General features: G+C 47.3%; 1 protein-coding gene and 1 pseudogene across 3 annotated transcripts; both read left to right on the forward strand.

Annotated features, from left to right (window-relative positions):
• On the forward strand, positions 1-23,562 carry SPARC (secreted protein acidic and cysteine rich). 3 transcript variants are annotated; one of them, XM_023726424.1, is made up of 10 exons: positions 1-192; positions 10,528-10,597; positions 12,031-12,090; positions 12,692-12,779; positions 14,731-14,852; positions 16,210-16,330; positions 18,063-18,196; positions 19,049-19,197; positions 21,429-21,577; positions 22,230-23,562. In XM_023726424.1, exons 2-10 carry the CDS (start codon positions 10,541-10,543, stop codon positions 22,256-22,258), a joined length of 909 nt encoding a protein of 302 aa, XP_023582192.1. In that variant the 5' UTR covers positions 1-192; positions 10,528-10,540; the 3' UTR covers positions 22,259-23,562. The 3 variants fall into 3 exon arrangements, with proteins under 3 accessions (XP_023582192.1, XP_004371347.1, XP_023582191.1); XM_004371290.2 differs by having other exon boundaries at positions 12,028-12,090; positions 22,230-23,430; XM_023726423.1 differs by lacking the exon at positions 1-192 and having other exon boundaries at positions 10,399-10,597; positions 12,028-12,090; positions 22,232-22,423.
• Positions 23,563-24,468: 906 nt separating this feature from the next.
• On the forward strand, positions 24,469-26,582 carry LOC101344274 (zinc finger protein 22-like; annotated as a pseudogene).
• The last annotated feature ends 598 nt before the right edge of the window (positions 26,583-27,180 follow it).

Below are 27,180 nucleotides of genomic sequence, written 5' to 3' on the forward strand. Positions count from 1 at the left end.
GGGAGAAGGGGGAGGCAGGGGGAAGGAGGAGACAGAAGAGGAGGAGGGACTGCAGGGTGGAGGGGGAGATAGATCCAGCCCAGAGCTCTGAGTGATTTCCTGTTGCCGGGCTCTAAACCCCTTCACATTCCTGCAGACCTTCAGACTGCCCGGAGAGCATTCCGCCTGCCGCCTGGCCTGCCTGCCACCGAGGTATGCATGACCCTGCCCTGCCTTTCCCTTCTATAGTCACATCAACCCTACACCCTTGTCTGCTCCTCCAGCTTATGCGCAAGCGAGGGGAGCTGTGTTTAGAGGGCAGGGACTAGGGGGAATGTGCATCTCCTGGGGGCTCTATCTGCGCTTCCCTTAAGGACAAGGTCCTCGGACCTGCTATCTGCTGTTGCTTTTCAGAAGGCTGAGTCACGGTCTAACTTGGTCTCCCTTTCAGATTTGCAGAAAATGATCACACTGCGTCTTTGGAGGTTATTCTCTCTCTCCCTCTCCCTTGTTTCAGAGGCCGCCTGCCTGTCCTCTTTGCTCCCTTTGCAAATGTGACAGCCTCCTCCTATTCTGGGAATCTGATCTGGTCACAGCTGCGGCATGGACTGGCTGCCAGCTGGAGTCTGTCCTACTTCCTATTCCAGAAGAAACTTCCTAGACTCGATTCTTGGTCAGGGGCTCTGTTTTCCAAAAGGGACTTTGTGCAAATGATAAGTTGATCTCTCATAGGCAAAGGGGGGAGGTTTCACCTTTTAATCACCACCTCTGGAAAGGCTCCTGTTTCTGTCTGTCTGCCCCTTCTCAAGCACCACCCCCCGGACCCTGCACACTCAGGTGCCGTTCAGCCAGATACGGCACCATTAGACGTTCAGGCTTGTGCTAAGCATTGTTCCCGTCCTGGACTCCCTGGGATGGTAAACACAGGTACTCACCAGCAGTAGGACTTAGTTTATCTAGATCTGAAGAATCCCGACATCAGACATCACCCTACCAAGGCTCTAGGTCCTATGGGAGACAGGGTGCTGTGGAGAGTGTGCTAAAAAGGGGGAAGGGGAAGGCAAGACAGAGAAGTTTCCAGGGCAACCTTTCTGCACCTCATTGTTTTGGAAAGTGCAAACCCTACACTGGGCTGGTGTCCAGCCTGTTAGGGTGCTAGGTCTTCCTTTCTTCACCCTCTTTAACTCCGTTGACCAGTTGATGGGTGGACTTTCTGAGTGTCCTGAAGGACACCAGGGGGAAGGGGGCACTGTTTCAAGAGAGGGCAGAGAGGCACACATTTTCTTCAGGAAAGGACAGCATACTTGCATTTGAGAACATGTTTTTACCTGCAACTCTCCAGGGTTAAATTTTTGTACACCATGAGTGCTGGTGGTATAGTGAGAAGAAATCAGACTAGTGGACAGAATCCTGGGTTTAAGGCATTTTATGTGCGACCTCAGGTAAGCGTCTCCTCCGCACTTAGCTACCCTATCTGTAAAGTAAGAGGGCTGGACTCGATGGTGTCCACGGTGCCTGACGTCCTCAGAAATGTTCACAGGGAGGTCTCCTAAACTGGATTCCACAGACTGATGACTTCAAGTCGTCAGCAAGCACCTTAAAATTGTATGCACAGTCGTGTGTGTGTATGTGTGTGTGTGTGTGTGTGTGTGTCTGTGTCTGTGTGAGGGAGAGAGCTAGAGCTAGAGGTCACAGCTGCAACCTTACAGATAGTCTCAAGGGGATGCAGTATCTTCAAAATGGGCAGTGGACATGATGTGGGGGGATGCAATGTGGCAGAGTAGGGGTTCATAGGAAGATGAAAACTTTTGAAATGGGAGTGGTTGCAGGGAAGAGAGAGTTAACTCCCAGTCTTCAGCTGCCACATCGACAAAGCCTGGAGCACAGGGGGGGAGGGGAGATGGGGAGAGGAAGAGGTGGGAGGATGGGAGGGGTCCAGGAGAAGGAATCAACTTTTGAAACTTTCTCCAAGTTCCACCCACCAAAAGGCTCTTCTCTGCCACGACTCAGAGGAATGACTCACGCTCAGAGGAATGCGGGTTGCCACGGTAACCTTTTTTTCAGGGTCTCTGCCTGTTGGCTAGGAGGGAACGTTGGGAACACTCAGAGAACATCAGCCTCAGTCTGAATGTTCCCCACTCCACTCTGCCCCCAAATACAAGGGCAACGCCAAACTCTAGGGACCGGCCGCCTTCTGATCCCCCGGGATCCCAAGGCTACTGTGGAGCTGTGATAAGCTCCCGGACCGAGTGTTTGAAGACCTGGGTTTTAGTTCCATCTCTGCCTAGAAGGTGCCATTTGACCTTGAACTAATTGCTTCTCTTTTCTGAGCCTCAGTTTCCTCATAGGTTAAAATGTAGTAAAAGCAGCCAGCTCAAAGTGATATTGTGTGGATGAAATGGGATAATGTACAGGGAAGCACTTTGTAAGCTGTGGCAAGGTGCCTCAAGCAATGGATGTTTAGAACTGATAGCTTATGGCACCCAAAGAGTTGGTGATATCATTCCCAGCTTTTTTTCTCTGGCACGTCCATCATCTTGGGGTTTGTATAGAACTTTAATGCCCTAAAAGTGCTGACAGGCAGGCAGATTTAAAAAATACATTATTGTTTAAATTCAGTTTGATTTGGGGACTTTTGGTTAAGACCTTGGCTGTTAACCAAAAGGTCGGCCATTCGAATGCACCAGCCGCTCCTTGGAAACCCTATGGGGCAGTTGTACTCTGTCCTGTAGGGTTGCTATGAATCTGAATTGACTCAAAGGCATTGGGTTTGGTTTTAGTGCATTTCCCAACAGTGTTGTATCCTCCAGTGTGGAAAAAGCATTGGCCAAGGGTGCCAGCTGAAGGGGGCTCTAACTCACAGTGTGGACATAAAGGAAGACCATTCACTTCTCTGGCCTCAGTTTCCCAATCTGTTAAATGAAGGCTCTAAACTAGATGGGCTCCAGGAAACCTTCCAGCTCTGAAGTTTTGTAGACCTAAATCCCAGATGCGGACTTCATTGGAAGCAATAGCTGGCCTATATTTTTATCCCCTCCCCCTTCTCTCAGTTGACAAAGAAACAGAGAGGAGGGGCTCTGAGATCTTGGATTGCATAACAACAACAACAAAAACCCAAACCCTCTGCCTTTGAGTTGATTCTGACTCATAGCGACCCTGCAGAACAGAGTAGAACTGCCCCGTAGGGTTTCCAAGGCCGTAAATCTTTACGGGGGAAGCAGACTGCCGGGAAGCAGACTGCCGTATCTACCCGCCCCCGCCCCACCGTGGAGCAGCTGGTGGGTTCAAACTGCTGACCTTTCAGTTAGCAGCCAAGCGCTTTAGCCACTGCGCCACCAGTTTGTATAACAATCTTGCTAAAATCTTTACTATCGTTAGAGACTTGTCAACAAATACCATGGCTGGGGGTTGCTATTCACTAAAGCAGGTTTCCGTGCTGAAAATTAAATAGGTAAGCATGGTGGAGGAAAGAACTGAGAATCTGAGGTAAATGGTGGAATATTTGGCTTTTGAGGTTATTTAGATAGAAAAACAGGGATGGACACAAACCCACAGGGATACAGAGTACAAACATTGATTTTGCCAACAGGTGCCCACTAGCACAGCTAAAAATAAATGCATTAACAAGTGCAGACACAGAAAGCCATCCACTCACATGCCTCTCCCTGAGCCGTACCTTGACCTATAGACATAGGCAAGTTCCGGATGGATACTTATTTTGATGCATATGCCAACGCTGCCCTCACATACACTGGCCAAAACAGATACTGAGTCAGGTGTCCACACACAGACACATACACAGCACTACGCAGAGGTTCTCATGGTTGTACATAACTGATACAGACACACAATCAAACGTGCAAACACAAACTGCCATTCATAGTCACACACAGGTATGCACGGTCAGATGTAATTACAGATCATCACAAGGAGACAGGTGTGTAACAGACACACTGACAGACCACCCGTTATATTTCACAGAGAAACTGAGGCTTGGAAAGGGAGATAACTTACCAAAGACACACAGTAAGCTGGTGTCTGAGCCAAACTTCCAGATGCTCACTTGCTTCTTTTTTTTTTCACGTGATCAGTGTGGAATCGTGCACACATACCTCCCTCTACAGGCTACAAGCCCCGTGGATAATAACTAATGAGCTGTACTTTCTCTTCCATGATGGCCCAGCCCAGCCCACATGGCTTTGTCATTAAGCCCAAAGATCAGCAGTATCTGGCTATTAGGTAGCTGCTTATTTACTTCCTGCTGGCTGCCTGTCTGTCTCTGTCTTAAAAGGAGGGAAGGAAAGGCTGGAGCTGAGCTTTCAGCCCACCCTGGGGATTAATGAAGCCACTTTTTCTCTACAGCACAGAGCCTGGGTTTGATCTTCCTCTTTCTCGCCCTAATCCCGATGCTGAACCAGGGCTACCTGGGCCGAGCAGGGCCAAGGCCAGCAAATGTGACTGGACAGAATTATTTAGAAAAGTAGCCTCCTCCTCATCCAGGAAGAGATGTCTTCTACAGGAAATTAGCTCTGCCCTCACCCAGCAAGCCACAGAGCTTGATGTCTGTTGGGAAAATATGGATGGAGACACCAACTCTTGCTAGAGCTGTGTTCTTTCAGAGTCCTCTCATTTGAGGATCCCGCTGTGTCATTTTGTGTTAGACATGACATTGAGATTCCAGACTGATAGGATTTAAAAAAAAAATAAATGAACATATGGAGGTTTGGCTCAGACACCAGCTTGCTCTGTGATCTCGAGTGAGTTTTTTTCCTCTCTGAGCCTCAATTTCTCTATCTGTAAACTAAGAGGCATGGCAAAGAGTTTTCACCTGGCTTGCTAACACCAATCTATTGGTAGTGACTGCCAGAAGAACTATGTTTAGGATTCTGAAGCCACCCCTGGACTCTGGGGGAAAAGGGCATACGATTGATTAGTAATGTCTGTCACATGCACAGGAGGGGCAGATGGAGGCGTATGTGCCACATATTTGCTATCTTTGGCATCTCTTGGGCCTTTCCAGATGTGACAGCCTACACACTTTGATGTTATTTCTCATCCCCTCCATTTGTGGTCATCCTTGATGTAGCAATGGCCCTTAGAGAGAGCCAAGGAGGAGAGCCTGAGCTCCACCCACAGCCTCTCTTAACCAGGGTGAAACGTGGCATCTTAGATGCATTTATGGAATCTCAGTCAGGCTGGTTCCAGCTCCAAACTCTGGAGCCACCTCTGAGTTTTCCCCAGAACCTCTCCATTCCTAGGCTTGAGCACCCATACCTTAAATGTTTCCCTTAGCTTCTTCCCTTCCAACAAGAAGTATTAAAAGTACAAACAGGAAGTCAAGGGGCTAGTTGGGAGAGGTGATACTCTAAAAGGCTTCTGCCTGACTTGATTCAGAAAGTCAGAGCTGAAAGGAGCCTTAGGGAGCACCTTGCCCAAGCGTTTCCAAACTGTGTTCCTGGGAGAAACTAGGGATCCTCAGAGGTGTCTCAGGGGTGTCAGAGTGTATAGGACTCTTAGCCCCCATCTCAGATCTACTTTTTTTCTGTCTTTTTTTTTTCTTTTTAAGCTTATCTATTGAGCATATAATAATACATTCATACGTTTCAACAAATGCAAAAGGGTTTTCACTGTTTTAAATACTGGACTTCTACAGACTTCATTGACAGAAAGGATTCTCTGGTTTACATAAATTTGAACACGACTAATCTAAAACAACCTCAGTGAACAGCAAGGCAGGGGTAAGCAAGCCCCAGGTCATAGAAGAGTGTTTCCCAAGTTTGTGTAGTGAGCTGGGAGTCATGTTGCTAAGACTTGATCTCAGAACTCCTGACTTCCATGTCATGAGGCTACCTCTGAGTGGCTGTGGCTGCTCAGTAGGTGTGAGCAGGAGTGCTGCGTGGCCATGCCAGCGGGGTAGTGCCACCTCCCTGACCAGGCTTAGCCCCCACCTCCATGGAACCTGCTCACCCTTCTTCCAAGCCCCAGCTCCTGCTGGGACTGGCTCATGGGCTCTTTTATTAGCCTCTCGACTTGTTTTCCTCCCTTTGGGCTTGTTTACCGGGAGCGCGTGTTTTTGGAAACCTTTTTCTCTAAGCCAAACAGTGGGAGCGCGACACTCAGTTTGCGTCAGCAGCCCAGCTGGGGGCCAGGCCTTCATCACTGCGTCCCTTGGACCAAGAAGAGCAATGTCTCCTTTGTCTCACCCTAAACACCCCTTTCTTCCTTGGCCTACAGGCAGAAAGCTGAGATTCTTGCACTGGGAGAGGGAGATGGAGATCCTGGGATCCTTGGATTTTAAGATGCTCTTCCAAACAATTGTTAAGTGGCAGAGCCAGGATATGAACCTGTTCATTTTGGCTCCAGAGCCCATAATCTTACCTTTATGCTATATTGCCTCTGTAAAAGTTTACAACTACTAGTCTGATGTGGTAGCCAGTAGCCACATGAAATAAAATTTAAAATTCAGTTTGTCATATGCACCAGCAATGTTTCTAGTGCCCAATAACCTCATGTGGTTAGTTGCTACCACATTGGGCAGTGCAGATAAGAACACTTCCATCATCTCAGAAAGTTCTATTGAACTGCATTGCTCCAGATGTATACTCTTTCTACTCAAATCAGATTTGAAGATTGCAACTCAGATTCTGCTTTGCATTCTAAGAATCTATGATTCTGAGACCCACAGCCTAAAAATCTATAATTCTGTGATTTCCGCCCAGTTGTGACATTCTTGGGCTTTTTGGTGTCCATGGAGAGCCCTAAGGAGGCCCTTCAGGTTTTAAAGGAGATGAACTGGGGAGCCAGCTGTACTTTTCCATGCCCAGAGTCTTTCCAAAGAGAGAGAAATGACCTCAGCTTTGGGTCCTGCTGGCAGCCAAAGACGGGTTTTCAGCAGTCTCCAGAGCAAATAAAGGCAAAAGGAAGGGACTGGATGTACGGAATGGAACAGGAGGAGGTGGCAGCAGAGTGGCGGTGGGGGTGTCTGCATTTGATGGCCACTGATCCAAGGGAAATAGACCTCCTGCTTCCCCTACCCCCGCCCGGGCTGCTTTTCCTCCCAGCACCTCAGCCAGTTCATGGCCGAACTGGGCGCCTTTCAGGTGACCACCTAGGAGATAGTGGCCGCCGCCAAAGGAAACAGTATGCTCAGTATGTTGCGGTGGAGAACACGCCAACAGTGGAATGGCCCTGCTGTTCACTCCTAGGGGCTAGGGGCAGATTTCTTTCCTCTCTGAGCCTCAGTCTTCCCACCTGTACCATAGGGGAGAAAGACATGCTTTGAGCCCGAAATGGGATGCTGGGTTATGAAAACACATTGAAAAGAATAAACACATACATCTCACAAATAGTTAACTAAAGAGAAACAAAGGAGGAGGTTTCACTTAATACAATTTTGCCGACTGGGTAGGAAGAGTCTGCCCTTAAATGTGTTTATCTTTCAATGGGCATGCTAGCCCTGGACTTGATTGGCAGAGCCTGTGTGCATAGTTGGTAAGTTCCGAGCACTGGGGTTTGGCCCTGCTGGGGTTACTGCTGTACACCATTCTCTTTGCAGGATGGACCTCTGGCCCCTTTGGCCAGTGGAGTTTAGAGAACCTCAGAGAGGGATCTCACGGGTGTGCAGAGATTGTTGCTGTGCATTTAGGAATAGTCCAGCTGCTCCCCCTCCCTCCTTTCTTAATATCGGGAGGGAAAATGTCCTGGGATTGGGAATATAGTACCAGCCACTTGGCAGAACCCAAAATTTGGAAAATATTCCTTCATGATTTTGCATTCTTAATACTCTCTGCCTGCATTTCTCCCCGACCCACACCCTGGACTCTGAGCATGATCCCTCTTAGGCTCATCCCAACTCCATGAGAAGGGAGGTTTGTCAACATGGAATGGGAATGTTGGATGACTTTGGACACGTGCTTCCTCCCTCTCAACCTCAGACTCCTCATGGGAAAATGTGACTAAGAACCCTTCCATACCTGTCTGCCTACCTCCCGATGTTGTTAGAAGTCTCCAGACCAAACAAGTTGCCATTGAGTTGATTCCAACTCATGGCAACCCCATGTGTTGCACAGTAGAGCTGCACTCCATAGGATTTTCAATGGCTGTGATCTTTTTGGAAGTAGATCACCAGGCCTTTCTTCCTAGGCACCTGTGGGTGGATTTGAACCACTAACTTATTGGTTAGTAGCCAAGTACTTATTTGTGCCACCCAGAAACTCTAGGAGGCTTCAAAGGGAGATTAGATATGTGAAAGTGCTTTAGAAACACTACAAGATTTAAATAATTATTTTTCCCTTCTGGCTGCACCACCAGGGATGTAAATGGCAGAAGAGGGTGAGTATGCCACTGGGGAAGGAGTGCAAGACGATGGTGAGGAGGACAGATTGAAGAGCTGTCAAAACTTCTTCCTAGTCAAAGAGGGGCGTGTGGTTCCTTTGCCTAGGAAAGGGACACAGACTCAGGAAACGTTGGTCTTCCTGTCTCTCTGACCCGAAGTTGATTACGTTTCCGGTTCTGGCTGGTTATTTCTCCAATGACATGGCTTCTCTGAAAGCCTAGACAGGATGACTTATATTTGTTCTAGCTGCCAGTCTCATGTTGGCCCTTCAACTTCAAATCATCTCAGACGAGTCCTTCATTGATGCTTTCTCTCCTGGTCCATTCGTCCAAAGCCAGACGCAGGGATTGTTTAGCTTGAGTCTTCCAAATAAGAAAGCAAAATAGGAGATTTTTCCACCTTTAAACCTGGAGAACAAGCATATAACTGTGTGAGGGGGAGGAACACTCCACAAACTGCCTAGAAAGGGAGGACTGGATTCTTCTGGGGCCATTGTTAAGCAATGCCAAGTCCTTAAGTCAATTCCTTTAAATTCCTGTTTTATTTCATGCAGACTAATGAATTAAGGGGTGAGGTTTTGAGTCTATCTGAGCCTAAAAAAGAATAGTGATGAAGTCTGCTCTTCCTCTGCTCATTCCTGATACCCAAATACCACAATCCAAGAGACAATGGTGATACCAGAGGTGATGACATGTACCAAGGCCAGCACGTGCCTGTGCCATTTTAAGGGTGTTATAAGGGCCCAATTTACCACTCAGGAGGAGACCTCAAGGTTCACCTACTCTAACCCTCTCAATTAATGGGTGGAGTAAGCAAGGTCTAGAGAGGGCAAAGGACTTACCCAAAACCCCACAGCAAGATGGTATTGAGGTAGAACAAGACCCCTGCTATTTAATTCCAAGCCAAGTATTTTTTTTTTCCATGAAGCCCGGGTACCACCCACCAAGATGCTTAGTCGCTTGAGAAGTGTTGGAAGAAATTAGGGGTGATGAGCCTGATCAGGAAGTTTTGTGGGACAAAGAGGTGGGGAGGGGGACAACGGCCATTGCTCCCTGTGGCTGAAAGGCTGTCTTGGGGCAAAAGGAGTAGGCTTGTTCTTTGTGGATCAGGGTAGACCAGGAGTTTGAGGGAGGGAGGTTTAGATCAGTATAAGAAAGAACTTCCTAAAGCCGTTTCTTTGGAAATGAAGTCCGTTTAGTCAGAATGAAAAATAAAATATTCCCACTATAAATCCTTTGTTAGGGATGGAATTTTGGTATTGAATTATCAGAGAAGATTCTGCTCTAAGATCCCTTACAATCTTGAGATTATTTTATTAGAGTCTAGAGAATAGGTCTTAGCAGTGACCAGAGCAGGGGAATTTTCTAGATCTCAACTAATATTCTTCAGCTGTGAAAGGGAAAGAGAAGATAACATGCAACCCATGCAAGCATTTGGATAGAGTTTCCCTAGAGGATCCAGAGAAATGTTGTTCCTTCTGGGTAGAATGGAGAAAAATGTGGCCACACAGAAGTTTCCACTGTCCACGCTCCAAGATTATTGTTCTTTGTTTTAGAAAGTAGGTCTCATTGTCTCAAATTGGCAAGCGGTTTCCGTCTGTTAACTTCTCCCATTGCAGAGGGGGTGGGAAGGAGAAGGAGGAGGAGAGCTTAGGATATATAGGAAAAAAAGAATCCTAGAACATCAGGGATTGAAGGGTCCTTGCGGATGGTCTGGTTTGGCATTGCTCAAACTTGACTAACAAGCCAATCACGTTTATTGAGTCACTTTTTAAAACTTGAATAAATGTATAGAAAAAGGAGACTTTATATCATTACCATAAATGGAAAAATCTGTGCACATATGCTGCAAATAGAAGGAAACTGTAAAAATAAACACAAAGAAAACAAAACAACTTCATTGAATTCCAGCTGGATATAGTTTCCTGTGGAGGCGTGGGGTCAGAGGCCTGTTCTCTCTTTGTTAAAAAGGGAGACAGATGAGTGTTAAAGAGGTGCTAAAGACATCTTGGCACCACATTGAGACTTTCTTCTCATAGAATCAGCATTGAAAGAGAATTGAATGGTAGCAACTTTCTCCCTCCCATTGTCATTTAATGCTGTTCCATGTACCATCTAAAATTACCTTGCATATCATAAGAATTCAGCATCAGAAGGAACTCTCCATCAAGAAGTTCCCACTCACTAAAATCTCAATCTCTTTCCTCCCCACAGAGTTCCCAGCACCATGAGGGCCTGGATCTTCTTCCTCCTTTGCCTGGCCGGAAGGGCCTTAGCAGTACCTGTAAGTACATAAAGATCATATCTTCTTGGTCTTACCTCTTACCATCAGCTCCAGGACTTCTGATTTTGCCAGCCTTAGATGCTTAGAGGGCACAGGGACTTCCAGATCTTGAGTTGGTTATCTTTTTTTTTTCTGAAGCTCAGGAGCTCAGGAGAAATTAAGATGAGGACCATTGGGTGAAGGTTCCAGAGAAGAGAGATTTCTGTGTAAATGTGAAGACAAACTTTCTACAAGTCAGAGCTCCTCAGCTGGATATAGTTCCCCAGCTCTGACTCAGACAGAAATGAGCTTTATGTCATCTGAAATATTCAAGCAGAGGTAGAAGACTGCTTGTGGGAATGATGTTAGAAGGGAGTCAAGCCACGGAGAGAGATGGGTTAGTTTCTGAATCAATGAGTGTTGATTGCAAGCAACAAACTCAACCTGAGAAAATAAGAGGGGGAGAAAGATACAGGGATATATTATAGTATCCAAGGGCTGGGGGACTGAAAAATTACAGTTCCAGGATCTGGGAGGCATCTGAATGGATTAGCTCCAACAGTTTCCAAGTCTTGGGAGAAGATTTAAAAATCCAGGAAGAGCCAGTCTGGCTGAGATTGGGTCCTGAATCTTCTTGGCCAGGGGAGGATGGGGAACCTTGATTCACAGACAGTCCCTCCAAGAATTGTCTGCAGCAGCCCACGAGTGGTTATCCAAAGCTGAACCTGGAAGACCCCATGTTCTAGAAGAGAGAGGAAGAAATGTGGGGCAGGCAGAAAGAGCAGTTTCTTTTAATCTCTCTTTACTGAGGGGGTGTGAGTGATAGTAGGCCCTGGCAGTCTTGATTAGACTGATAGATTTTGGCAAAAGATTTGGCAAGTTTGGCATTAATTTTAGAAGCTGCCCTAGCTATCCAGGGACCTCAAAGCTATACGTTATTTTATCCACCTCTTCCTATCCACTTTTGGCAAGGAATTGCCCCCTCACCAAAAAAAAAAAAAGAATAAAAACAATAATGATAATAATAATACAATCACACTCTTGGGGGAAGATAATGACATCTGTTAAAATTCACAGAGTCCATCCCACTCTGGGTCTCAGTTTTTTTTTTTTTTTTTTTGAAGACTGAGGGGAGTTGTTCTGAATCAGTGGTTTTCAGACTTTATAAGAATTCAAAGCAGCAGAAATGCATCTTCAAGCTAAATCTTAGCTAGAAGCCCCAGCTATAAGACATATAAAAGGGAATGGCTCCGGTGTCCATGGGACTCCGTGTTTGGCTCTTCCTTTGCCCTCTCCTCCACCATGGCAGACCCTGAGGCCCGGCATTGGTGATTGCTCCATCAGCTGCACCTCAAGCTCCTCCAGTGTTGGTGCTTCAGGCCAGACAGATTTCAGAGACAAAGCTGGACCTGGCCCTGACCTTTCTGAACCCTATTTTCTCTTCCCAGCAGCAGCAGGAAGCCCTGCCCGATGAGACAGAGGTGGTGGAGGAGACCGTGGCTGAGGGGACCGAGGTACGCGGGTGGAGATCCCAGACCTCTAGTCCCTCCCTGTCCACACCATTGCCTGGGGAGCCAGATAGGTGCTGTGGGTCTCGCTGCTGGAATGGGGCAATTGTCCCCTTCCCATGTGCATGCAAGCACACATGTAAATTCTGTGCATCCCTCAAATCCCAACGCTGCCCTGAGTGCTTCCCAAATTTCATTGGAACTCCGTAGTGTGAAGCCATGATTTTGAAATGTTTTATTTTTAAGCTGTTTGCATGATCACGCATAATCTCCCCATGTATGAGCCAGATGAAAGAGGAGCTGCTCTGGTGTGGCTGGTAGGGATGAAGGGATTGGCACTGCCTCTTGCCTTCACACCCCCTGGGGGTCTATGAGGCATCTCAGCAAAATATACAAAACAGAGTGAGTCTATAAGTTAAATATAAATTCTAGATCCTGCCATTTGCACTCTCTGACCTGGGCAAGCCCACCTTTCCCTATCCCTTTGTGGGTACCTGAAGCTCCAGGGAAGATATTTCTTCTCGGTCCCCATCCAGTCTCTACCCGTTTTCTCTAGGTCCAGGATGGAGTGAGATTCGTTCCATTCTTTCTTCTCTCTCCACCTCAGGTAACTGTGGGAGCCAACCCCGTCCAGGTGGAAGTAGGAGAATTTGATGACGGTGCTGAGGAAGCTGAGGAGGAGGTGGTGGCTGAAAGTAGGTCTCTTTCCCAAGACCTGGCACTTCCAGCCTTGGCCCTCTGCTGCCTTGGCCTAGGGCATGGGGACAGGCCTAAGACAGGCCTACGTGGGATTCCTTCCCAAGGAAATGTAGGGTGGGAACCTCAGTGGGCTGCGGAGGGGAAACGGCTTTGAAGAAGGTTGGGAATATTCTCCGGCACTCAGTTCCCTGGAGTCTGGGAAAGACCTATTTATATCCAGACCATGAATGCTCAGAGGGACAGGAAGAGAAATTCCCCAGCAGGGATGACCTTCTCCCCCACAGCTCTTTTTCTTGATTCCAAAGTTGGGTTTCACATTCCCACCGAGGTCACCAGTCATGTTTGGTCACTGAGGTTCCTTCCCAGTGGCCTCTGCCCCAGCACAATGCCCACATGGGAGCAGACCTGATAATACCAAGTGCTTTCACGCTCATTAGTTGATTTGATTTTCAACAGTTTTGAGGAAATGAGGCCCAGAAACCTGACAAAACTCATGTAATATTACCCAGGGAGATAGTGCCAGAGGGCGAGAAATGACCCAGGGCCTCTGGCTTCAGCCCATCATGCTGCTGCCTCCAGTCCACAGAGTAGAAAGGTGTTATACTGCGGGGTTAAGAGCATGGACTTCGGAGGCAAACCAACCAAGGTTTGAATCTAGGCTTGTTCACTTCTTATGCAAGTGGCCTTGGACAGCTTGCTTAGCCTCTCTGAGCTTCAGCTTCCTCACCTCTAACATGAAATGGAGTCCCTGGGTGGTGCAAACAGTTAATGGGCTCGGGCGCTAACTGAAAGTTTCGAGGTTCAAGTCCACCCAGAGATGCCTCAGAAGAAAGGCCTGGTGATCTACTTCTGACAAATCAGCCATTGAAAACCCCATGGAGCACAGTTCTACTCAACACACATGGGGTTGCCACGTGTCACAGTCGAGTCAATGGCAACTGTTTTTAGCGTGGGAATAATAATGAAGATGGTACACACTCGTCCTAGGGTTGTTGGGAGGATTATGAGAGAAAGCATATGAGTATGTGGGTGTAGCTTGGCCCAGTGCCTGGTTGGGGAAGCATCCAATAAAGTATAAAATGCCCAAAATAAAGCATCAGGAGGAAAAGGCTAGATTAAGGTCGCATCCTGAGGGGAATCACCAGCGTTTGGATCTAGCCAAGCACAGAGTCATGTCCTTCCCTCCTCCACGCCCACTTCATCCGGTGGTGTTTACCAGACACATGCGGACCCTATTGTTCAAAGTGAACCTCAGGGCCCTTCTTCCTTTTCCTTTATAGCCTCTTAAGTCTGTTTTTTTGGGTCTCACAACCCCCCCCCCCAGCTCCATGACACAGCTGAACTTCCAAGTCATTCTAGAAAGTCTCTTCTAGAATCCAGAAATGCCTCACTATGATTGATCAGTCCCTGGGTGGTGCAAATGGCTAACACGCTTCGGCTGCTACTTGAAAGGTTGGTGGTTTGAGTCCACTCAGAGTCAACTCGGAAGAAAGCCCTGGTGATCTAGTTCCAAAAAATCAGCCATTGAAAACCCTATGGAACACAGTTCTACTCTGACACACGTAGGGTCACCATGAATTGGAGTCAACTCAACAGCAACTGATTTATTTTTATGACTGATCAACTGAGAGCTGGGAGCACAAAGGTTGCTTCAATCCTGGTGGCAGTCATAGGTCATCCAGTGTTTCTGGGTCCCAAACTGAGCCTCCAGCCTCAAAAGGAATGTCTGACCCTGACCTCAGACTGAACCTCTAACCCCTAGTCTGAGACACCTGCTTCCCAAATGCAGATTGTTAGGCTCTGCAGAAGAGCAGGGAGGACTCAGAGCTGCCTAGAGCCCAGAGTGGGGGCCACAACTCACACTGTCTGCCCAAGAATTGGTTTTGACTGGGTTGGGTGGACATGGTAGCTCAAGTGGTGCTAACTCCGGGCCCTTGCACCTACCAGACCCCTGCCAGAACCACCACTGCAAACACGGCAAGGTGTGCGAGCTGGATGAGAACAACAGCCCCATGTGTGTGTGCCAGGACCCTACCAGCTGCCCCGCCCCCATTGGCGAGTTTGAGAAGGTAAGGGCTAAGGGGCAGAGGAATGGGGGATTGAGCCCTTCAGAATAGTCCTTATCTCGTAGGGTTGTTGTGGGGATTTGTCAGATAATACTGGGTACATAGTAAATAACCAGTAAGTGCGTCTTATTTATTTTTCTACTATCTTTTAAACCTGTCCATCCTAACTCCAACAGGATCCATCCATCTATCCAAGTAACTATTGAGCACCCACTCATGCCAACCATTGTGCTTATGGTGCTCTAGCTCAGGGCAGCAAATCTAGTATCAGCATTATTCCATGACTTCCTATCTGTCTTCTCTGCCTTCAGTCTCTCCCCAATACAACATGCCCTCTGGGCTCCAAATTTTAGCATCATCCTTCATTATCTCTTCCCTCCTTCCCCGCAACTCCCCAAATCCCAGTGGTCACCAATGCCCATCAATTCTCCCTCACAGAATATAAGCAATACTAAGTACCTGCAGGATAGTCAACACAAGGCTCCCCTCCTCCTAATATAGCTGCTTACTGCTACTGCCTTTGATGCCTGCTTGACCACCCCTGTGTTCTGAGATTCCCTAGAAGGATTCACATGACTCAGCATATACCTGTACTCACAGCTAAGATGTATTACAATGAGTATATATTAAGGATATATACCGGGATCATAAGAGAAAAGGACATAGGCAAGGTCTGAAGGAATCCATGTGCAGACTTTCTTGCTTTCTCCTTCCCATGAGGGTCAAATAGAGAACATTCTTTCTCTCAGCAATGAAAATGCAACACCATGTGTGTGATATTTCTGCCCAGGGAAGCTCTTTAGAGACTCACCACCCAGGCTTTTTATTGGGGGCTGGTCAAGTAGGCCCCCTCTTCCTAGCATACACCAAAATTCCAGACTCCTAGAAAGAAAGCAGAAGTTCAGCAGAAACCGTGTTTGTACAAGCAATTTAGGCACAATAAGCCACTCTTATCATTTATTGTAAGTTTTATAACAGCATAGGGAACTGTTTATCAGCCAAGTTCCTAGACACCAGCCAAGGGCCAACATTGTAAGCAGGCCCTTCTAAGGATATCAGTCTCAAGTCTGATATGTTCTTTTCCTTATTCCCAACTTTAATCCATTCTTCACATATCTTCCAGGTGTGTTTTCCACATCTCAGCCCTGAGTCGTCCCTGTATTCAGCATGGGCTAAACATTAGCCAGGGACCCCAAAGAGTCGGTTTTTGTCCCAGCCCCACCAGTAACTCCTATGACCTTGGGTGAATCACATTCCTTGCTTGGCCTTCAGTGTTCCCCTCTCTGAAATGGGCAAGGATGATGGCACCAGCAAAGGGCTCTGGGAATGAAGGAGAGGGTGCGCTATGCTTTGCCAACAGGTGTGCAGCAATGACAACAAGACCTTCGACTCTTCCTGCCACTTCTTTGCCACAAAGTGCACCCTGGAGGGCACCAAGAAGGGCCACAAACTCCATCTGGACTACATTGGACCTTGCAAATGTGAGTATCCTCTTGGGCCCTTCCAGCTTCCCATCTGGGAGAATGAACTCAGCTGGCACTGATGCTGGTTCTGTGTGACCTTGAGCAAATATCTTCCTCTTTCTGAGCCTCAGTGTTCTGATTTATAAATGAGATGATTATCTATGAATAGCTTTTTCTCAGCTATGAATTCATGACATCTTCTGGGGAAGGACTGAGCGACTGTGGAAGCACCAGAGAAGGGAGGATTTTTGGAGCCTCTAGCTAGCCCCTTATAGACAATTGCATTACTTTAATAATAAGGAAGCTCTACTTTGGTGCTAATCCAAATCCTTCCTGCTTCAATACTGTAAAGCAAAAATGATGCTCTACCTGGGCATGCATTATTTTTAAAATATTTTAAAATAGGGACATGCCTATCCAGTTCCTTTTAAGCCCTGTTACTCAGTATTGTCTTATCTTTAGCCATTTTACTCTTCTATGTTCCTATCTGCCCTCTTAAGACATGATTGACCACCTTCTTCTAGAAACCTGGGAGTCAGGTGTTTGCGGGAAGGAACACCAGGATGTTGTCTGGCCTTGTATTAGTGATCCCAGCTGTAGATTCACTAGCCCAGGTACCTCGTTCAGTGTTGGTGTCTTCCCTATCACCCAAGGCCATGCCTGCTTCTTCAAGACAACATCCACATTGTGTGTTCAGTACGTTCCACCACCAGGTGGCACTGGGGAGAGTCACTCACCTGCTTCAGGTGTGCAGGGTACAGAAAAGTGAAGGGGAAAACAAGGTTCTCCTTGTGCACCCTTCCAATTGTGGGGCCCAGGATGTGAAATGAGAAGCAAAGGCCTGGAGAAAGAGAGTAGGGGGAGGAAATGTTGGAGGGAATTCTCGGGCCGAGAGACTAAGATTGTTCCAAGGAGCTTTTACCAAATGGCATTTGCTGTTCTTTGGGCATATTGCTCACTCACCCTAACTCCTAGTGTTTCCATCACAGATGTTCTCTTCTACTCCCCAGCTGGAAATCAAGAGTGTAGTGGTCCAAACCCACAGAGAGGCTTTTCATAGGTCTAAGAATGAGGGGAAAATAAACTCTTGAGCCCCCAGGCAACCACCTGCCCTGGGAGCTGGATGAGGCTTTATTATGTGGCCTTGAGCAAGCCCCTCCTCCACTCTGACCTCAGTGTCCACATCTGTCCGATAAGAGGGGTGGACTTAGATGAAAACCTCCAGCTCTGACAAAGTGGATTTCTAAGTTCCAAAGACCAGGATGGAAGGAATCGTAATCTCTAAGGAAATTTTGGTGGTTAAGCATTCTTCTCATCCAGCCATTAAGCTGGGCCTCTAGATGGATGTTATTTCTCAGCCTCCCAGCATTGCATACCTTTCAGTGGTTGACTTGAGCAGCATGGGGCCTCCTGGCCTCTGCTATGATCACTTCTGGGGCCCATCACCCAAATGCAGGGTCCAGAAGTTGCAGAGGCAGCTGACTTGAAGGAACCATTTCCCCCCAGAGATCAGATCAAGGTCAAGGGAGCAGCAGACGTGCCTTTGCACTTTTCTGTTTCAGAGTATTCTTCCTCCCACAACCTCCTTTGTTCATTGGGTGTACAGAGAAGTGAGGCTGCTCTGCCAAGGTCATGGATGGAAGTGGTTAGAGAAGGAGGGCAGGGGTGAGGAGAGCACTCCAGGCAGCATGTGAGCCCTCGGGCGGGGAGGCTCAGGGTTTGTGTTGACCACTCTTGTTTCAAACCCTAGACATCCCCCCCTGCCTGGACTCTGAGCTGACTGAATTCCCCCTGCGCATGCGTGACTGGCTCAAGAACGTTCTGGTCACCCTGTACGAACGGGATGAAGGCAACAACCTTCTGACTGAGAAGCAGAAGCTGCGAGTAAGTGGTCTCTTTCCAGCCCATCCAGGGTGCTAGCCTGGCCCTGAGCTGATCTGTTCTTTGGCCCTGGAATAGCTGAGATCCACACACAGTTCCTAAAACTAGACCCCCCCTGTAAGCCAACATCCCCACCCAGAAGCAGGCATTCACCGTGGGCATCGGGACACATACTTCTCCTCGCTGCCCTGGGAGGCTCATAGAGTACACGAACATCTTAAAGGCTCTGAGAAGTCTAACCCAGTCTTAACTAAAAAGATACAAGCCACCCTACTCTTTTTTTTAAGTTCTGAGTCAGTGATTTTTAAACTTTAGCGGGCATATCACTGGAGGTTCTGATAAAATGCAGATTCCTGGGCCCCACCCCAAGCCTACTGAATTAGTCTCGATGAAGTAAGGCCTAGAAAACTGCATTTTGACACACTTGCCAGGTGATTTTGTTGTGGGTAGCTCTACGGAGACCCTCAGTGAGATGGACTGACAAAATAACCACAACAATGAGCTCAAACATAACAAAGATCATGAAGATGGCACAGGACCGGGCAATGTTTCATTCTGTTGTACATAAAGTCACTATGGATTGGAGCCAACTCCGTGGCAACTGACTACAACAACAAAAACAACAGCTCTATGGCACACCTTTTGAGAAATTCTAGGGTACACTCTGCCTGGATCATCCCAGGCCACCACTTTTGTGAAAGATCCCCATCTCTACTGCTTCCTTCCTCCTCATCTTTAGTCTTGGTCTTGGCTGATCTCTACCTGCTCTGGCCTCCTGCCAGAGGTAGGAGGGGTCCTGACTGGCCTGGACAGTCTCCCTGAACCCTTTGTCACACAGTGTCTCTGTTTCCACAGGTGAAGAAGATCCATGAGAACGAGAAACGCCTGGAGGCTGGAGACCACCCCGTGGAGCTGCTGGCCCGAGACTTCGAGAAGAACTACAACATGTACATCTTCCCCGTGCACTGGCAGTTCGGCCAGCTGGACCAGCACCCCATTGATGGGTAAGACCCAGGCCCTTGGGGACCACAGGGGTCTGGCTTGGGTTGGCCCTGGAGTGGACCAAGTCATGGGTCAGGGCTGGATGGTGCACTAGATACGGACCAGAAACCTTCCAGCATCCTCTGCTGCTTCCAACCCTGGAGCCCACAGTTTGCTTAGGGCTGGGGGCAGGAGGGAACAAGAATCTGGAGAAAGGATGCAGATGTGAGAGGAAGGACGTGGTAAGACACTCATTCATTACTCCAGAAGGGGCAAAAGTCGGAGTGAACTGGAAATCTCTCCTTTGTGCTGAGAGTGCTGGGGCAAAAGGAATTAGGAAGGAATGCCAGACTCCAAGGGGTGGTGGGGGCTGAGGGTGGGGGCTGTAGGCCTCCGAGGGGGGCTGGAAGTCTGCAGTGTCTGAGCCCCACTCTGAGAGCCAACCCAATTACTGGCCCTGGGGGTTCTTAAAAAATTCACAGTCAATTCCATCCACATTGAAAGCCCTTGGTTTGAAGGCTCTTGCCCTTGTCCAGATGAGTTAAGAAGTGCTATGTAACTGCTCTGCAGGATACTCAGGCAGTCGGTTAGTTCACACACATTGATGGTCTATGGGCCCAGCATTTTAAGAATAAATTGTATTGTGAAAATATATATAACAAAACAATTTCTAATGTACAATTCAGTAGCATTGATTGCATTGCATTCTTTAAGTTGTGCAACGATTCTCACTATCCTTTTCCATATCATTCCACGACCATTAACATAACCTCAATGCCCCCTAAACAAAAGCCCAGCATTATTTAATACGGGATTTAGCAGTAATCAGAACAGACAGGGTCCCTGCCCCAGTGGAGCTCACACTCCATGTGATGATCTGGTCAAAGGATCTGCTTCTCACAACTGAAGGAAAAATTAAAAAGGCTCCAGGAAGGTGCAGGAGGTGGCTTGCTCCATCTGGGGCTGGGCAGGGGCCCACCCCTGTCACTGCCTTCAGACCTCTCCTGCTATGTGTTCCTGTGAGGAGCATGGGGAGAGGAGGGTGGCCCTGCTCTCATGCCTGGGGAGTGAGGTGGGGCCCAGAGACGCTCCTCTCTGCATGCTTACCCCTTACTCTTTGTCTAGCCCGTGCGCCTGGACCCTGTCCACCCTGACAGTGATCCTGGGTGGCTGGGGTCTCCTGAGTTCTGGGAAGCTCTCAGCTGCTTCTCTCCCAGGCTGCATCCATGGCTGGGATCCAACTGAGTCACTCACTGTGGAGTCGTGGGGGCCGACATCTGGAACTCAGGCCAAACAGCTGGGTCCCACCACAGCAAAGGGTCCTGGAAGGGAAGTTTCCAGATGGGCTGCAAGGACTGTGTATCTGGGAAAGTGCTCCATCCCCAGGCTAGGGGATCCATGTTTTCCTCTTCTTGCCCCAGAGCTGCGGTGTGGCCTTGCCTGGGCCCTTGGGCCTGCCTGGGCCTCAGTTTTCCCACCAGCACAGTGAAGGGAGTGTGGGGGGTGTCCTTCCAGTTCAAACATCGTCCAGTTTCTCCCATGAGTTGGGTGGGGCTGAGGGTTTGGAGGTTAGAGAGAAAGTTGGGGTCACATTGTTCTGTGGAACTTCTTGGAGAAGAGTATTTTAGAGACAGCTGGCTGGGGGCTCTGGAGAACAAGGGAAAAAATTACACATGTGTTCTGGAGTCCAAGGCCAGCAGGGAGAAGAGAGGTGGAGTATAGTGGCGAGGGAAAGCAGAAGGGCCTCCCTCTCAGTCATTAAATGCTATTTTAAAAACGTGAAAGCTCTATGGAGAAGGATAGAGTTCTGTTTGACCCTCACTGCCAATCCTGGTCACTTCACAGTCCCCACCCTGGAAGGCAGCACACTTTGGTGCATCTCTTTTGAGACCCTTTCCTGGACATTTGCAGCTGTGTCAGTGCACATCCATAGAAAACATACAGTGTTGTTTCATGCCAGATTTGATCTGTTAGGATTCTCTCTGCTGCCAGCTCTCAACCAATTAGGAAACAATTAAATACACCAAGAGGCCTCTTCTATTGAGCCCATGGCACCTCAGAACTGGAAGGGCCATTAGAAATAGTGGCCAACTCCTGCTTCTATTTGATGGGTGGGGAAAATGAGGCTCAGAGAGGGGCATTACGGTGCTCTAAGTCACACAGCAGGTCAATGAGTAGTAGAGCTGGGGTAGACCCAGGATCCTGGCTTCTTGCCCTGCATTGAGCATCCTTTCCCCTACCTCCTTCCCTGCAGGTATCTGTCCCACACCGAGCTGGCCCCACTGCGTGCCCCCCTCATCCCCATGGAGCACTGCACCACCCGCTTCTTTGAGACCTGTGACCTGGACCATGACAAGTACATCGCCCTGGACGAGTGGGCCGGCTGCTTCGGCATCAAGGAGCGTGAGTGTCTGAGAGACAGGTCCAAGTGTCACCACGGCCACGGTCAGGGCATCCCAGCCTCAGTCAGGAGCACTGCTCCTGTGGTGGGCTGTCGTCTCCTTCCCTCTCTCTGCTCCCTCTGTCTGTGTGTCTGTCTTCTCTCTGTCTTGGCTCTCTCTGTGTGTCTTTCTTCTCTCTGCCTGTCTCTCTTTTCTCTGTGTGTCTGTCTACTCTCTGTCTCTGCTTTCTCTGTCTGTGAGTCTGTCCTTTCTCTGCCTGTCTCTGCTCTTTCTGTCTATTTGGCTCCTATCTGCTCTCCCTGTCTGGGTGGGCCTCACTCTCTCAGGCTATCCTCCTGATCTCTTGTCCATCCGACTGTCTCTTTCTCTTTCCCTTCCTCAAGTGTTAGCGCTCATTTTGTGCCACGCATTATTTTGAGAAGTGACAGGCACAGAGACGAAAACAGGAAGTGTAACTTGGCAGCATAAGAGATGGGGACAGGCCAGAGACAGGGAGACAAATACTCTTCAGACACTGACTTCCTGTGTGACCTTGGGCTGGTCACTTGGCCCTTGGTCCTGGGGGTGGGTGGGGACCGTGGATCCCTGGGGAAGTGTGTCTTCCTGGACACAGGGCCTCATCCTTAACTCTGCTCTCTTTTCTTGCTTTGCAGAGGATATCGACAAGGATCTTGTCATCTAAATCCATGCCTCCTTCCACAGTACCCGGATTCTTTCTCTTTGACCTTCCCCTTCCTGTTTCTCCCAAAAATGTTTAAAATGTTTGGATGGTTTGTGGTTCTGCCTGGGGACAAGGTGCTAATATAGTTTAAACGAATATATTAACGGTGCTAAAAATGGAAATTGTAACCCAAGTCATGACACCCATAGTTGTAACTCGACTATCAAGGCCTGTTGCTCACCCACTAACAGCCCCGTTTTTCTCTTGCCTTTTGCAGCATTGCCCATTGTCTTGCTGGCTTATGGGTGGAAACTTTGATCTGCTCAGGTCTGCCTTAAACACACATTACATCTTCAGAGTCTCTCTCTTTCTGTGTTTGAAACTAATACTCACCAAATCAGACTTTGTGTTAATTTTATTTGAGGGTGTTGGCTGCCTGGGGGATCTTCCCTAGACAGTCCGGAGGTGGGTAAAGGGAAGTAATGGACATGTGATGTTGGCAAGGATGTTTCTGGGACTAGAGGACCAGTGGTAGGGGAACCCCTGCAGAACCCACTAACCAGATCCTCAGAGAGCAAGTCTTGCTTACCTGGGGCTGCAACTGAGAGAAAGAATCTGGGGCCGCCAAGTTATGAAAATACATAAGCTCTTACATAAACCCAGGCCCTCACCATTTTCCCCCTTACTTTTCAGTGCAGTTGCTCTTCACATTAGGCTGTTTGTTCAAACTTTTGGGAGCCGCGGACCACCTGCAAAGCCCATGGAGGTGCTCTACCACCTCCCACAAAGCTTCTCTTCTCCTAACTGTCTTGGGGAAATGCAGGCTTCTCCTGGGGGGCTGTAGGGACTGGGAGGCTGTTTGAGCCAGGAAGGCCAAAATCAAGAGATACAGAACGTTGTAAAATAGAAGTGGAGCTGGTGATTTTTTTTCCTTCCACATTTGGGTGGCTGTCATGAGGAGTTTTTCCTTTGGTTTCTAGCATGTTCTTCCTTTATTCCCCCTCCCTTTTTTCTTCTATTAATCAAGAGAAAACTTCAAAGTCAATGGGATGGTCGGATCTCACAGGCTGAGAACTCGTTCACCTCCAAGCATTTCATGAAAAAGCTGCTTCTCATTAATCGTGCAAACTCTCGCCATGATGTGATGAGTTTGACAAATCTTTCAAAATAAAAAGTAACGACTAAGAAACTGCTCTCCTGAGTGATTCTGCATATGTCTTAGTCACTTCAGTATCCTAACACACAAACACATGTGCGTACATGTTCACACAAGGCTACTCAAATGAAAACCTTAGCAGACACATCATTATGCTTTTGTACACACAGCCGTGGAAATGGCACAAGACGGGGCAGCATTTCGTTCTGTTGTGTGTGGTTCACCATGAGTTGAGGGTCAACTCAACGGCAGCTAATAACAAGAAAATACAACTGTACACACACAATTATATATGTATACAAGGAAGTGTATAATTCCTCTAAGCGCTAATATAGCTAACTGATTTAATTCTATGACCTCTGGTCTGACTCTTTTCATTATTGTACTTCATTATTACAAGTACCAGACTAAGCAACTCTCCCCTTTCACTCATACATTTGTTTCTTCATTTATTTATTCAACAAATACTTTTGATGTGCTTACTCTATACTGGAGCCCTGGTGGCGCAGTGGTTAAGAGCTCAGCTGCTAATCTAAAAGTTAGCAGTTCAAATCCACCAACTGTTCTTTGGAAATCTTATGGGGCAGTTCTACTCTGTCCTATAGGGTTGCTATGAGTCGGAATCGACTCAACAGCAAAAGTTTTCTTTTTTTTAACTCTTCTAGGTCTGTATAACGGTGGGTAAAGCAGGCAAAACATTTTTCTTGAACTTATAATTTAGATCGTTGTTGGTGCCATCGAGTCATTTTCTCGACTCATAGCGACCCCATGTGACAGTAGAACTGCCCCATAGGGTTTTCTAGGGTATGGTCTTTAGGGAAGCAGATTGCCAGGTCATTTCTCCCAAGGAACCGCTGGATAGGTTCAAGCTACCAACCTTCGGGTTAGCAGCCAGGCACTTAACTGTTTGTGCAACCAGGGCTATAGTTTAGGTAAAGATACATAATGTATCATACATTAAATAATCTTACAACTCCAAGTGGCGCCGAGGCACTGAGGGGTCATGGCTGCACCCTGCATGAAAATTCAGAACTGCAGCCCCAGGGAGCGAAACAGCATCATTTAGCTCTTCACTATGAAGTTAGGAAAACCTAAAGGGGGTATTTCTCGGGGCTCAAGCCAAGGAAAAGCCTATGAGAACCAGTGCAAAACAGCACGGCAGTGGCAGAAATGGGGAATGGCTGCTCGGTTTGACTCAAGCTTGAGAAGACTGAAAAGAAGCTTGGATGATGTCTTAGTCATCTAGTACTGCTTTAACAGAAATACCACAAGTGGATGGCTTTAACAAAGGGAAGTCTATTCTCTCACAGTCTAGTAGGCTAGGAGTCCGAATTCAGGGCACTGGCTCCAGGGGAACGCTTTCTTCATCGGCTCTGGAGGAAGGTCCATGTCATCAATCTTCCCTTGGTCTGGGAGCATCTCAGCACAGGAACCTCAGATCCAAAGGATGCACTCTGTTCCGGGTGCTGCTTTCTTGGTAGTATGAGGTCCCTGTGTCTCTCTGCTGGCTTCTCTCTTTTATATCTCAAAAGAGGCTTAAGACACTATCTAATCTTGTAAATCTCATCAATATAACTGCCACTAATCCATGTTATTACTTCATAGTGATAAGACTTACAACACATAGGAAAATCACATCAGATAAACTGGTAGACGATCACACAATTCTGGGAATCATGACCTAGCCAAGTTGACAGATATTTAGGTGGGACGTAATTCAATCCGTGACAGATGAGAAACCCTATAAACCTATTGAATGTGAAAGGAGTTTCAGAGTTCAACTCTTTTTCAACATCAGAAAATCCACACTGGAAAGAAATCCCATAAATGTGCTGATTGTGGGAGAAGTTTCTTTCAGAGTTCTAATCTCATTCAACATTGGAGGATCCATACAGGGAAAAAGCCCTATAAATGTGATGAGTGCAGAGAAAGGTTTAAACCAGGGCTTCAAACTGGTTCGGTCTGGTTAGAACCCCTGCTGAGAATTTGCATTTCCACTCCAGATATACCAGATCAGAATTTACAGCTTAACAAGATCTTCAGATGATTCTTATATATTTTTTTTTCAATTTTTTATTTATCTTCACTTTTTTGTTGTTGTTGTTGTGCTTTAGATGAAGGTTTACAGAGCAAATTAGTTTCTTACGGAACAATATGTATATTGTTTTGTGACAATCGTTGTCAACCCCACGACATCAATACTCTCCCCTTCTTGACCTTGGGTTCCCATTACCAGCTTTCCTGTCCCCTCCTGTCTTCTTGTCCTCGCCCCTGGGCTGGTGTGCCATTTAGTCTCCTTTTGTTTTGTGGACTGTCTAATCTTTGGCTGATGGGTGAACCTCAGGGGTGACCTCAGTACTGAGTTAAAAGGGTGTCCGGGGGCCATACTCTTGGGGTTTCTCCAGTCTGTCAGAGTAGTAAGTCTGGTCTTTGTCAGGTAGAATTTTGTTCTACATTTTTCTCCAACTTTGTCCTCTTACGTATGATAAATTTTGAGAACCACTGCTCTGCTAGTGGTTCTCAGAATTGGTCCCTAACCAGCAGTATTAGCATCACCTGGGAACTTGTTAAAAATGCAAATTCTCAGCAGGGGTTTGAACAAGGTAAACCGGTTTGAAGTCCTGGTTCAAACAGAGCTCGAGTCTCATTCAGCACCAGAGAATTCTTGCTGGAGAAAAACCCTACCAGTGCCATAAGAGTAGCTGATGTTTCAGCCAGAGTTCCCACCTCACTCAACATTGAGAACCCATGCAGGAGAGAAACCCTACCAGGGCAGTGAATGTGGCAAATGCTCCAGACAGAGCTCACATCTCAGGCAACACATGAAGGTACACAAAGAAGAGAAGCCTCTTAAAACCTGGAGCAAAAATATCAGGGCAAACACAGTGTCGTCTTGGAAAACTGGCACTAGAAAGAAGTCAGTGGCTCATCTCTGCTAAATAACAGGTGCTGCTTCAGCCCTCTTTTAAGAAAAGGCCATCTCTTCTAGAACTGGAGATGCTTTGTGGTAGAGCACTTAAACACTGGGTCCTTTGCTAGCATTGAGACATCGGGGGTTTAGTAACATTATTGGGATGAAAGAAACTATATGAGCCCAGCTGTTCTCATTTCTTTTTTTGTGAGACTTGGATCACAGAGAACTGAAAATATCTTCTGAGAGAATTCAAGATCCTCTGACCTCATTTGAAATTGCTTCCGATGTCATTGACAAAAACCATCATGTTTTGATGACACGTGTGAAAGCGCAGGGATATGCCAGTGATAACTCAGGTTTAGGACTTTCTGTGCAAGGAGTGATTGAACAAAAGGGAGAGAAAATTAATTCCATTAGTTCTGGAGTTCAGCACATGAGGACTTTTTATGTTGTTTGTAAAGTTTCGTAGTTTATTAACAGATGGTTTTATAATATGAATTGGAGATTCAACATACTAAAAGGTATTCGCATTCAGATTCTTCATCAGCAAAGCCCATCACTCTAACTTAGATTTCTTTTGTTTCTTCCTGTCTTAGTCATCTAGTGCTGCTATAACAGAAATACCACAAGCAGATGGCTTTAACAAAGAGAAATTTATTCTCTCCATAGTCTAGGAGGCTAGAAGTCCAAACTCAGGGTGCCAGCTCTGTAGGAAGGCTTTCTCTCTTCAGTCTTCCCTGGTCAAGGACATTCTCAGCTCAGAGACCCCAGGTCCAAAGGATGCACTATTCTCCTGGCTCTTGTTTCTTTGTGGTATGAGGTTCCCTTGTCTCTCTCTTCGCTTTTCTCTTTTATATCTCAAAGGAGATTGGC

This window comes from Trichechus manatus, unplaced genomic scaffold (assembly GCF_000243295.1).
Source record: "Trichechus manatus latirostris isolate Lorelei unplaced genomic scaffold, TriManLat1.0 scaffold00011, whole genome shotgun sequence".
NCBI lineage: Eukaryota > Metazoa > Chordata > Mammalia > Sirenia > Trichechidae > Trichechus > Trichechus manatus.